The 13,053-nt window shown below is 44.4% G+C and overlaps 1 protein-coding gene across 2 annotated transcripts in view; it reads left to right on the forward strand.

Moving 5' to 3' along the window:
- The first annotated feature begins 75 nt into the window (after positions 1-75).
- RRP1B (ribosomal RNA processing 1B) overlaps positions 76-13,053 on the forward strand; it is a 21,992-nt gene continuing 9,014 nt past the window's right edge. For both annotated transcript variants that reach the window (XR_013838509.1, XM_079974667.1), the window contains exons 1-12: positions 76-327; positions 734-816; positions 1,441-1,498; positions 2,794-2,879; positions 3,431-3,492; positions 7,443-7,572; positions 8,380-8,444; positions 8,938-9,101; positions 9,585-9,676; positions 10,396-10,493; positions 10,672-10,691; positions 11,570-11,695. Coding sequence is in view for 1 of the 2 variants with exons in the window: in XM_079974667.1 (XP_079830793.1) it covers positions 183-327; positions 734-816; positions 1,441-1,498; positions 2,794-2,879; positions 3,431-3,492; positions 7,443-7,572; positions 8,380-8,444; positions 8,938-9,101; positions 9,585-9,676; positions 10,396-10,493; positions 10,672-10,691; positions 11,570-11,695 (1,129 nt within the window). In the remaining variant the exon portion in view is untranslated. The remainder of the gene's footprint in view (positions 328-733; positions 817-1,440; positions 1,499-2,793; positions 2,880-3,430; positions 3,493-7,442; positions 7,573-8,379; positions 8,445-8,937; positions 9,102-9,584; positions 9,677-10,395; positions 10,494-10,671; positions 10,692-11,569; positions 11,696-13,053) is intronic.

A 13,053-nucleotide genomic window follows, 5' to 3' on the forward strand; every position in this document is an offset into this window, starting at 1 on the left:
CTCTCCAGCGGCCGAATTGGCGGGCTCGAGGCTTTCTGCGCCTGTGGGTCTGCGACGGTGCAGCGGCTGTTGACGTCATCCGCAGGCGTCGGGAAGGCTGCCCGGGCTCGGCCCACGTAGGGCGGCGCGTTACCTTTCTCTCTCTCTCTCTCTCTCCGGCGAGCTGGGCTGGTGGGGGTGTCATGGCTCCCGCCGCCGCCGCCGCCGCCGCGCAGCCTCCGGAGGTTCAGTTCGCACAGAGGCTGGCCGCCAACGAGAAGCGAGTTCGGGACCGGGCGCTGAAGAAGCTGCGCGGCTACCTCGCTCTCCGGACTCGGAGCCCGGCGAGTAAGAGCGGGGAAGGGATGCGGGGGAAGCACGTGGCGCTGGTGGGGCAGAGCAGCCGGGCGCCCCGGGTTGCTGGAGCGGCGGAGAGGGCAGCGCGTGGGGCAGAAGAGCAGCCGCCCGAAGCAGCGACAGGACTGAGGAGGGAAAGGCGGGCGTGGGGTTGAGCGGGCACATGGCCGCCGGGACGTGAGGTGCTTGCAACCGGGCTCTGCTTCTCAGGTACCGTGTGAACTACTGAGGGTCGGTGGGATAAGCGAGTGTGGAGTCATGGTACGGTTGAAGGGGAGGCGCCGCTCTTCATGGGCAAATGGGCTCCCGTTATCTCTAGGGGTAGGGGCTTTTGTAGGACAGGCTGGGGAAACTTGCCTCCTTTTCTCTAATACGCAGTTTACTTCTGTTGCTCCAGGTACCTTTAGCCAGGAAGAATGGCTGAAAATATGGAAAGGACTGTTCTACTGCATGTGGATGCAGGATAAACCCCTGCTTCAGGTATGTACAATCTGTGTAAGGATGTATTGCCATGATATTGCCTATGAATGGAGCAGTTGTCTGTGGACCTTGCCTGCTCCACCCTCGGGAGCACAGTGTAATGGCTGGAGGGGACACTGTGCACCTTCTTCATCATGCACTGACGTTGTTTATGCTTTTATTCATGTATTTTCCTCCTCTGGCATGTTACAGTATATGGGGGTAACAAAATACCCAATGTTCAGTTGGAATTTGGAGGTGATTTTTTTGTCCCCGTAATAACACGAAAGACAATTGTACAGGGTGAGGAGTGTGGTAAGTAAATAGTCAGTGGTTGAAATTTGGAGACATGTCTGCTACTGTACAGGTAGCACAGAAGACTGTTGTAGGTCTGTCTCTGACCAAATTCTGCAATGAAATGTCCACCCTGTTTTGGGTAAGGTTCTTCGTTTGTCTACTATTTCAGATCAACTGTGATAATATAGTTTAACCTTAATGGTCAAATTCTCAAATAATCTTTTCTTTGTTTGGGGGAGTTTAGAGAACAGTTTCAGTGTTTGGGAGTGAGGGGGTAGTTTCTGAAAAGGAAAAATGGAATCTACTCTTGGAACGTTGTATACTAAAAAAAATTCCTTTCATTTTTAGGAGGAGTTATCGAACAATATAGCACAACTTACCCATGTAATAGAGAATATAGATGCTTGTAAGTTATTTTTATTTTTTTAGTTTTTACTTTTATGATATGTTCAGGGGTTTCCAGCCAAGTTTGTTTGTTCTGCTTATTAGTATATATAAAAAAAATTGATGTCTTGAAGCATTGTGTCTTCATTTTCTATGAAAACCACATGAATAGCCCATGATTTATTTTTTTTGAGGGCAGTGTTTGGATTTGATGACTTTCAGATCCTTGCCAACCCCTTCAGGTTTTTTGCTTCGGCAGGACACTGATGGCTTTGTGCTTCCTTCACTTATTGAGAACAGAGGGATAATTAACTACCATTGTTCACACTTGCAGTTGTCTTAATTGTCCTTCACATGTGAAAATAGCTAGAATCCTGCTGGCCACATCTAGTCCAGCATCCTGCTCTCACAGTGGCCAGCCAGATGCCTCTGAGAAGCCTATAACTAGGGCCTGACTGCAGAAGTGCTCTCCCCACTTATGAATCCCAGGAACTCGTATTCAGCATCATCCAGTCTCTAACACTGGAGGAAGCATAACCAGCCATCATGGCTAGGGGCCATTTGTAGCCTTATCTTTCATGAATTGATTAAATCCTCTTTTTAAGCCATCTGAGTTGGTGGTTGTCATTACATCTTGTGAAAACAGTTCTACAGTAGCTACTATTTATTTGTTTATCATTTTCTGTATGCATTTTAAGGTGATGTAAAGAATGCAATAAAAACAGTTTGAAACAATACAGAAAATAGTGGATAAAAATAAATGCAAAATAGACACCAGTGACAGATAGCTATTCACCCTGCTGGGAAAGTGTCATGACAAAGATGTCTTCAATTGTTTCTGGAGAGTGCAAATAGTGGGCACCTGTCATATTGCTACAAGAATGCTGTTCCACAAAACACACTAAAAGCCTGCATTACTGTGGAGCAAGCTTCTGAAAGCTTTGGAACTTGTAGGAAAATCTCTTCTACAGTCTGCAATGACCAACTTGGGTAGCTAGAGGATACAGCCATCTGTCAAGTACACATTGTGTGACGAAGTACCATCTTTTGTCTCTGCTGAATATTCTAACATTCTGCTTCATTGTGTGGTCTCACTTTTTGTATTATGAGAGAGAGAAACTATCCGCTTTTATCACATTGCACATAATTTTTTACACCTCATATGCATTCCCCACCTTACAGTACTCATCTTTCTTTTAAACTGCAAGCTTCAGCTTTGAATTTCCCCCCTACATTTATGAAAAGTGTAGTGAAAATGTTTTGAACTAACACAGCTTGTATGGAACTTTAAAGCTGCTTCTATTTATTTCACTGCAGGGCATTTGTTCATTCAGACTTTCTGGCAGACCATGAACCGTGAGTGGAATGGAATAGACAACCTGCGCTTAGATAAATTTTACATGGTAAAAGCTGTTTCTTCTACCGTCTTTTAAAGGGGCATAATCAGTGGTGTGGGGTGAAAAATCTTCCACTTTTTGGATTGCACTGTTTCATAAAATTAGGTAGTAGCATAATGAACGAACACAACACAAGTAAGATTCAGCAATGGGAATAGATAGAGAACTCTTCAAATCTAAAGTTAGAATTCACATTTTTAAACCAGAGTGGGGAAACGTGAACATGTCATGTTTAATCTTTACTGTTGTGTGCTGGGGGATTTTGGTGTTATGGAGAAACCTTACATGAGTTTTGCAGTCCCACCATACTTCCATAATCCATTTAGCATCAAGAAAAGACTTTAAATTTCTGTATGTGAAGTTACATTCTTACAAAAACAGGAAAATTGGCTATAATCCTGTAAGTGCTGATTTGAGGGTACAGCCAAATCGAAACAGTAGGTCTTATAGACATGTATAAGGTTGCATGGATGGTTAAGATGTTTGTCAACAAAGTAATGATTTCCTATCAATTGAAACAATTGAAACATGATGGGATTTATCTTTTTCTAACCTAGTTGATCCGCATGGTGCTGAGACAGTCCTTTGAAGTACTGAAAAGAAATGGATGGAATGAAAGGTAGGTGGCGCCTCTGGGAAGTGTGTGTGTGTGTGTGAGAGAGAGAGAGAGAGGGAGAGAAACAGAAACTGCTCTTGCTCACTCTAAATCTATTGATGAGTTACCAATAAATTTTCTTTCACAATCCCTGATAAGCATTATAAAACCATAGAATTGTGGAATTGGAAGGCACCATGAGGAACATCTAGTCCAGCCCCCTGCAATGCATTAATTTGTAGCTGTCCCATATGGGGATCAGACCTATAACCTGGGCATTTTTGGCACCAAGCTGTAACCAGCTGAGCTATCCAGGCTGACATAATGGGCCTCATCCCAAAAGCTCATCTTGTGCTCACTTCCTTTATACATATTTTTCTGCAAATCTGGTTTTGTATTCCAAGCAGCAATTCTAAGATAAATTGAACACATATGTGACATATTTCCGGGTAGACATACATTAACGGCAGTGTTAAAACTTGTACTACAGCCATAAATTGAATAGCAATAGTAAGAATACTTCACTGGGGATTATTCCTAAGTAAACATCCATAGAATTGGACATATATAAAACGTTATATAATGTAGCAATACAATAATAATAAAAATGTTCTTATAATTAAAATTCAGTGGTTCTGCTATTATTTTCTCCCACACACGTGCATCCTGCCTTTTATGCACAAAATAAATTTTGTTGCTGAAGAAAAAAGAGGCACATGGCATATTTGTTAAAAAGGCCTCAGGGCAATCCACTAGAAATACCAGATTGTGCTCCTAGAAGAAAATAAAGGTTTGAGCAGAGGTGCAATAGATTAATTGCACTGTGAGAAAAGTTAGGGGAACTGAAGGAGGCAGTGGTGTGTCCGCTCTTAAAGAAAACATCATTACATCCCTTAGATCAGGGGTCTGCAACCTTTAAGACAAAAAGAGCCACTTGGACCCGTTCCCGAAGAAAAAAAAAACTGGGAGCCGCAAAACCATTGCGACATTTAAAACAAATATATCTCCGGAGCCGCGATCTGACAGCGGGTGGGAAGGTGACGTCGGGACAGTGCGTGACTAACACACGCACTGCCCCCATGCGATGTCACAGCCAGTACAGCGCCCGCCACAGTGGGAAGTGTCGGGGCGCACAATGCGCCTCCTCCCCTCGCTAGTATCCGCCCCGGAGCCGCGGCAAAGGTGTAAAAGAGCCACATGCGGCTCCGGAGCCATGGGTTGCTGACCCCTGCCTTAGATCTATCCAATTACCGCCCGGTCTCGAATCTTCCATTCCTGGGTAAGGTGATTGAGAGAGCGGTTGCTGAACAGCTTGGTAGGTTTCTGGATGAAACATCTGCTCTGGATCCATTCCAGTCCGGTTTCCACGCTGGTCATGGGACCGAGATGGCTCTGGTCGCCCTAACAGATGATCTCCGCAGGCAGCTGGATCAAGGCGGGTCGGGGCTGCTGATTCTTCTAGATCTGTCAGCAGCCTTCGACATGGTCGATCACGAACTCCTGGACCACCGCCTTGCCGACGTGGCAATTCAGGGCACAGTCCTTCAATGGCTGCGCTCGTTTCTCTCTGGTTGGGGACAGAGGGTGGCGCTCGGGGGGGAATTGTCATCGCGCCACTCCTTGGTGTGTGGAGTGCCTCAGGGTGCGATTCTCTCCCCGATGCTTTTTAACATCTTTATGCGCCCCCTCGCCCAGCTTGTCCGGAGTTTTGGGCTGGGTTGCCATCAGTATGCTGATGACACCCAACTCTATCTGTTGATGGATGGCCATCCTGATTCGGCCCCAGACACACTGGCGAGATGTCTGGAAGCTGTGGCTGGATGGTTACGTGGGAGCCGGTTGAAGTTAAATCCTTCGAAGACAGAGGTCCTCTGGCTGGGGCGGGACGATATGGGATTGAGGGGGCAACTCCCATCTCTTGCGGGGGTGCAATTAGTGCCAGCACCGTCCGTTAAGAGTTTGGGTGTAATCTTCGATACCTCCCTCTCTATGGAGGCGCAGATTACAGCTATAACAAAGGCGGCATTTTTTCATCTCCGCCAAGCTAAGCAGTTGGCCCCTTATCTCTCTCGCCCTGACCTAGCCACGGTGATCCATGCGACGGTCACCTCCAGACTGGATTATTGTAACTCGCTCTACGTGGGGCTGCCCTTGAGACTGACCCAGAAACTCCAGCGGGTGCAGAATGCCGCGGCGAGACTCCTTATGGGGTCTTTGCTGCGAGATCACATTCATCCGGTACTATACCAGCTGCACTGGCTCCCGGTGGAGTACAGGATCAGGTTTAAGGTGCTGGTTTTAACCTTTAAAGCCCTATACGGCCTAGGACCCTCGTACCTACGGGACCGCCTCTCCTGGTATGCCCCACAGAGAAACCTACGGTCTGCAAATAAAAACATCCTGAAGATCCCAGGCCTCAGAGAGGTTAGGCTGGCCTCAACTAGAGCCAGGGCCTTCTCGGCTGCGGCTCCAATCTGGTGGAACGCTCTGTCACAAGAGACTAGGGCCCTGCGGGACCTGACATCCTTCCGCAGGGCCTGCAAGACAGAGTTGTTCCACCAGGCCTTTGGTCAGGGCACAGCCTGACTCCCTCCTCTGGCAACCTGCACAGAATCTTGCTTAATCGGTTGCCATTAATTTGATTTCAATTAATTTTTATAATGAAATATTTTTAGAATGTGTGATTATTTGATTGTTTGATTATTTGCTTATTGTTAGCCGCCCTGAGCCCGGCTTCGGCTGGGGAGGGCGGGATATAAATAAAATTTATTATTATTATTAATAGTTAAAATCTGTGTTGTATCTATTTCCGATCTATATAAAATCTGCATTGCTTAGCTGAGATTCCCATGAATCCTGTGCAAGTTGTGTCAGCTGTGCAAATTATACCAATGTACATATTTGCTTGACCAAAAAAATTAATGGCCACTGAAAATTTTGGATTTTGAGGTCCTACCATCTTATATCCAGTGAATTGCTATAAGGGAACTGCCATCAGCTCAGAGGCGGGAGGTGGAAGGGCAGTTGGGTTACAGGGAGCCGCCGAAGATCACCGAGCCGAAGCAAAGCGGTGGGGAGGCAGGTCCCCCTTTGCCCACGCCATCTCTGTGCAGGAGGCTTACGCGCAGAGAAGGGAGGCGTAGGATGGGGGTCAAAAGACTGCTCTGCTGGGGAACGTTTAAGGACCACCCACTCCCAGATTTTGCTAGTGACTGAGCAAGACATGGAATTGAGACGTTCTGCATTGTGAATGTTTTGGACAGATAATAAAGCCTTGAAAAGACCAGTGGGAGTCTTGCCTGTTCGCTCTTGAGCAACCAAGCCGGCATTCATAACATAAGTGTCCCATTGGCATAAGGGTTCAGTGGGACACCTGCTCCCACCATGCCCCCTAAATCTATTGTGGGGTTCCCCCGAACCCTTCAGAGCAGATTGTGGATGGTGTGGGGCAATCCTGTTGCACAAGCTGGAAACCTTTATACTGCATTGGATACAACAAAAGTTTAGAGCTGTGTTTCCCAAACTTGGGCTTTCAGCTGTTTTGGGACTACAGTTCCCATCAACTCTAACCTCTGGTCCTGCTAGCTAGGGATGATGGGAGTTGTAGTCCCAAAAGCTGGAGACCCACATTTGGGAAACACTGGTTTAGGGGCTTAGTGCAGAATTCTAGAATACCTCTACAATTTTAAATTGTGTATTACTGACATCACACAGTTTTTTTATATGTTAAGGTATTAAAACAAGCTTTCATCAAAGGATTTGTTGGGAGAGGGTAAACTTGTTGGAACTCTCACCCTGGTAAATCACTTAGAGAAGAAAACATCTGATTCACGCTGTTGCTCTATTTCAGTGGATCAGATTGTTTTCTGTTTCAAAAGCAGTGGCCACTCTTTTGGAACTGATGCAATGTCATATGATGTTACACAGATGAATGGACCATGCTTTATTTTCTCCCCGCCCCGCTTTTCATCCAGTTTTACTGAGCCATTTCTGAACCTGCTAATGAAGGAGGTTATTCACCCAGACAGCAAGGCTCCTGTTGGGATAAAATTGCATTTTATTGACATCTATCTGGAAGAATTGGCTAAAGTTGGTGCTAAAGAGGTAGGAAACAAAACATCTCTGTGTATTGCTATGCAATCTAGCATGTCTCCCTAAAATATTTGCTAAAAACAAGTGCTGTTAATGTCTTCGCCTAGGAAGGATATTAAAGTCAAGTTTACTCTGTGTGTGTTTACTATTTGCTTAGGTTGAGCGTGTTATCTAATTGTTGTTGTAGCACTGTATAAACATATAAAATCAGATAAAATTTGAAAATTTTGGTTAATGCTAATAAAAGCAAATCCTCACCATGGAGCAACTTATGAATTGCAGATTTGCTCAACTTTTTATGTTACCTAAAATGTAAAATGTCTTGCTTAAATACAGTGGAAATCATTAGACTTTGTATAATGCTTCCCATCTGACATTACAAGGGGGGGGGCAGAAAAATCATCATGATATGTGTTTCCATCTTTTTGAAACTGGTCAGGCTATATCAAAAGGAAACAAAATAATCCATAATAATGACAACCTTAACAGATGACAAATCATGTCAAATCCTGACAGCATTTCAGTTGGTTACACAGTAATTCATAAATATATATTTAGAAATAAAATGTATTTCCTCCTTGTATTTCTATTGTTGTAGGCTATCATATTGGTTTTAGCCAGTCTGTGTTAGCATCTCTTGGCAAGAGAGAGCTTATCTTCTATGATATATTTACCCCAACTGTAAAATGCTTCTTTCCCCCGAGTCCTAGCTCTTTTCAAGTAACCTTGGGAATATTCAGATGGGGAAATTTCCCATCTCTTTGAGTAGAATTGGAATAGGTTGATGTTGAACTAACCATGTATTTTATTTTTTTGCAGCTCACCGCAGACCAGAATCTCAAATTTATAGAACCATTCTGCAAAATTGTTGCCAAGACCAAGGAGTATGTTATATAGCTATGTTTTGCTGCTTGACTCTGAACTTAAAGGGTTGTCGGGGGGGGGGGCGTTCTTCATAAATAGTAGATAACGTCTGGATAGACTTGCAGAGCATAATTAAAACAGAAGAAGCGAGATAGTGAAATGTTCAGTTTGTGAAGCAAAGCTTTCTTTTGTGTGCCTTGAAATGAAAGTGTGTAGCTATGGGAACTGCATGAGTTCCTTTTATACTGATGATAAAAAAGCTAGTTTCTGATCCTCGGGCGCTACTATGGTGATATTGAAGAAAACCCTGGGCGAATCCAAAGACATCAGCTTCTGATTCACAATCAATGTGATTGACTTATTGGTGGTTCTTTTATTTACTCTTTGCAAATGGCATACAATTTTTTCATTTTCATGGGTTAGTTTTTGATAGATTGGAAAGAGAGTCCATAAATTGGAATGCTTTTGTGATGCTCCTTTTTTCCTCCCCTTCCTCCCGCCTTAATGGTTCAGTCATCTTTTGCTGCAAGCCATAATCCGTGGCATCTTTGAAACCATTGTTGATCAGTCCCCATTTGCTATAGAAGATTTAATGAAAGAACTGAAAGCGGGGAGCGATGATGACTTATCGGAAGAAGATGAAAGTAATGAAGGAGAGAACGAGCCAGTCGTCAAAGGTATGGGCCTGGCCACAGTAATAACTGTAACTTCTAGAATGGAGTCCTGCCATGTCTTCTGCTTTGAAAACTTTGAAAACTTCAACTCAGAATGCAACCATCTGCTTACTAGTGAAAGTGAGCTCATGGGAGCATAGGGCACCTGTGGGAGCCCCACCTAGAGATACCAGGGATTGAACCTAGAACCCTATGTGTGCAAAGCTTAGTACTCTGTCGCCTTTTCAAATTTCCCCACCTTTCTGGCCACTGTTTTAACATGACACATGTTGTGTCCTTCCCCTGAGGGTAAAGGAAGATTGTGTGTGTGCGCGCACGCACGCATGCACGCACTGTCCTTAAGGTGCTGGTGTGCAACATTAAACATCTAACAGCTTGCATAAAACATCCCTCCTTTATGTTGATGGCAGCTTCACGGACCTTAGTGAAGTCTGTTGCGGATTTCACATTTGGTGCTCTCTTAAATGTGTTGCTTTTATCCTGCAGGCACAGACTTGCCAAGTAAACATTCCCTAGATTCAGAGGCACCAGACAACCTTTTAGAAGATGCAGATGATAACATTGGGCCTGTTCTCCAGGTGAGTATTGTCTTTGACAACATACTAATTTCTGTAGGGTCTGAGCACTAGGGAATTGCCTTGTTAAATCTGATTAAGTTTGATGGCTGCTCTCTTATAAATAAAAAGCTCTCACAAACAATATTCAACTAGCCTAATGAACTTTTTTTTTCCTTTGAAAACTGGTAGAAGACCATTTTTATTGTCTTGCTTGATTTAAACGTAGATCAAATTGCTGGTTCTCAAAGTGCAAGACCTGGAGCACAAGTGAATGTTGTGCAGTTTTGTGAGTGTTGGACTCACAAGATTTCCTGAAGTGTGGTTCCTATTGGGATTTATGAAAGTGAGGCCTGACTGCTGTAGGATCAGTAACCAAAGGCCTGAGGATGTGAAGGAGCATGGCTGAGAGAATGAGTGTGCTTGGACTGGTGGGGAAGAAGCACAGGGAGTTGAGCTGGACAGAGATACTCCACTGGGCAGGCATAGGCAAACTCGGCCCCCCAGATGTTTTGGGACTACAACTCCCATAATCCCTAGCTAACAGGACCAGTGGTCAGGGATGATGGGAAGTGTAGTCTCAAAAAATCTGGAGGGCCAAGTTTGCCTATGCCTGCCATTGGGGTTTTCCAATTTGGAGTAAGTACAAAATCAGTAAATTAGTGTCTTAAGTGGTTCTGCGCTAAATTATTGAATGCAGCTGATCTATGTTTCTCTAATGCCTTCCTCTTTTATGTTTACAGTTTGATTATAAAACTGTTGGCGACACACTGTTTGAATTGGCCAGCAGAAAAAACACACCTGCTTATAACAGAAAGTGCCTGTACAAAGTGGTGAAAAAGTAAGTGCCTATTGTAATAAATGTTCTTTCTGATTGTGCTGACTTACCTGATTATCCTCTCTTTCCTTTCACTTTCTGGAGTCCCAACGCCCCTGCCCTTTTATCTTTTGCTTCCCCATAGTGCCTTCATTTTTGGGTGTAACTGAGACAACATAATTCCTTTCCACTTATTTTTCAGGTTCCAAAATCTTGCAGAAGGTGAGGCTTCAAGAACATCTGCTACTCTTTCATTTCCATGAAGAATTGTACAGTAGCAGAGGAAAGAAAATGCAGTCATGTTAAATTTGCAACAGAAATCTTATGTGCACCTGAAAGGGCTTCTTTTGGGGACATTTATATCACCTCTTATGGAATTATAGAGTTGGAAAGGATCGTGAGGGTCATCTAGTCCAACCTCCATTATAACTTACTGGAAAATCGGTTGTATCCTAACATTAGTTACAACTGTGTCCAGTATCGCATGATGCTCTAAAGCAGGGGTAGGGGGACCTGTGGGCCTCCAAGTGTTGGACACCAACTCTCATCCTCCTTGGGAGACCCATCCCTGCTCTTAAAGAAGCATAGACAGCCTGCAGCCTCATAACCACATGCGGCTCTCTGCTCAGTTGCAAGTGGGTGGTAAATAAGGGAGGAATTGATGGGGGTGTGGAAGGGGCTGTCTGAAAGGAAGAGGGTGGCAGAAAGAGAGAGGGAAGGGGTGCCCACCCAATCTTTGCTTCAGCCCAGCCAATTACCATCATGTAGCCACTGATAGATAAGCCCCAAAGGTTGCCCGTTCCTGCCTTTGGGGAGGTGTGATAAGGTCTTGCCCTTCTCTTTGAATGAACAGTTTGTTCTGCTTGGCATTTAAGGTAATGGAGAAAGATACACACCAGAACAGCTGTCACCAGTCTGGCTCACTCCAGATGCTGATTGGGGCTGATGGGAGGTGCAGTCTGACCACAGCTGGAGGCCACCAAGTTGGTGATGGCTGGACTAAAGTATAGGTAGAGAAAAGAGCATGTTGTATGGGTGAAGGACCTCTGAGCCACTAATTGCTTGGGGGCAACTCTCACTCCAGTGTTCTCTCCCTTCAGGGACCTTTCCACAGGATGACTTCCCTGAAGACATTTCTACAGATGAAGATGATGATACCTTCAGCAGGAGGAAGTGGAAAAGGAAATCTGGCAAACCCTTGGATAAAACACAACCAGAAAAAGAAGGTGAGGTTGCTACCAGCATGCAATATCCCAACTTAGCCTGCAATCCCATACACACTTTTCTGGGAGGGTAAACCCTATGGAACTCAGAAGGACTTCCATGTAGAATCATAGAATGGTAGAGTTGGAAGGGACTCCGAAGGTTATCTAGTCCAACGCCCTGCAATGCTGGAATCCCAATTCGTGGTCCCCCATCCAATTTGAAACGATTCTGGACCCTGCTTAGCTTTGCACATGTGCTAGGAGTTTTATTGTTGTGCCACTAGGAGGAAAACACCTGGAGATGAACCCAGGGCCTTGTTGTAGGATTGCCCTTTTAAGCGACTTTTCTTTTACTTTCTTTAAGTACCTGATCAACCCTAACTGAACTTCACTATGATAATAAATTGTCTCCGCTGGAAATTAGAAATAGCTGTTGCTGTTGGAGGATTAGCCGGAAGGGAGTGGAAGCTTTGCAGTGGCCTCAAATTTTGTTTGTATATTTAAAAGCATTTATATACCCCTGGTGAGTAAAAATCCTAAAGCAGTTTACAGAGTTCAGAAATATATTGAAATCATATCTTAGAAAAAGCAAATGCCACAGATAATAATCAAAAGTACAAGATGACGACAGAAGACTTGGCAAGTCTTGTTTGTGTTACAAAATCAAGCACTCTCAATAGGATTTCTGCATTTTGTGCTCGCAGTGTTGAATCAATAGGCTGGTCAGCCTTGTCTTTCCAGACTCTGGACATTTTGAAATGGGACTAAGCCAAATTCTCCTGACGCTCCTGTGAAACGGCAGACAGTGCTATTTTGTGTTTCTTTTCATCTCTTTATTTGTAACTTTTGTCTTTTTCTTAGATTTATGTGTGTATATTTTTGTGTATGTATCGTTTTGATTGCTGTAGTGTCTCTGTTCAATTAAACTGAAAGTAAATTAACAGAGGGTGGCTGGAACTAATGTTAATTGCCAGGGAAAGCCTGAACATTTAGGCCTTTCTGCATGAACGTAACCTTGTTTAGACACTCTCCCGTAACACAATTTACAGCAGCCATATGTTGAGGAGAGTGGGTCCATATACCCAGTATTCTGTGTTTTCAAGAGTTTGGATTTGATATCCCGCCTTTCACTCCCCTTCAGGAGTCTCAAAGCGGCTAACATTCTCCTTTCCCTTCCTCCCCCACAACAAACACTCTGTGAGGTGAGTGGGGCTGAGAGACTTCAGAGAAGTGTGACTAGCCCAAGGTCACCCAGCAGCTGCATGTGGAGGAGCGGAGACGCGAACCCGGTTCCCTAGATTACGAGACTACCGCTCTTAACCACTACACCACACTGGCTCAAGTCCTGTTCCTGCCAACCTTCCACACATTGAGGCGCA

Source organism: Podarcis cretensis, assembly GCF_951804945.1.
Source record: "Podarcis cretensis genome assembly, chromosome: 4".
Lineage (NCBI taxonomy): Eukaryota > Metazoa > Chordata > Lepidosauria > Squamata > Lacertidae > Podarcis > Podarcis cretensis.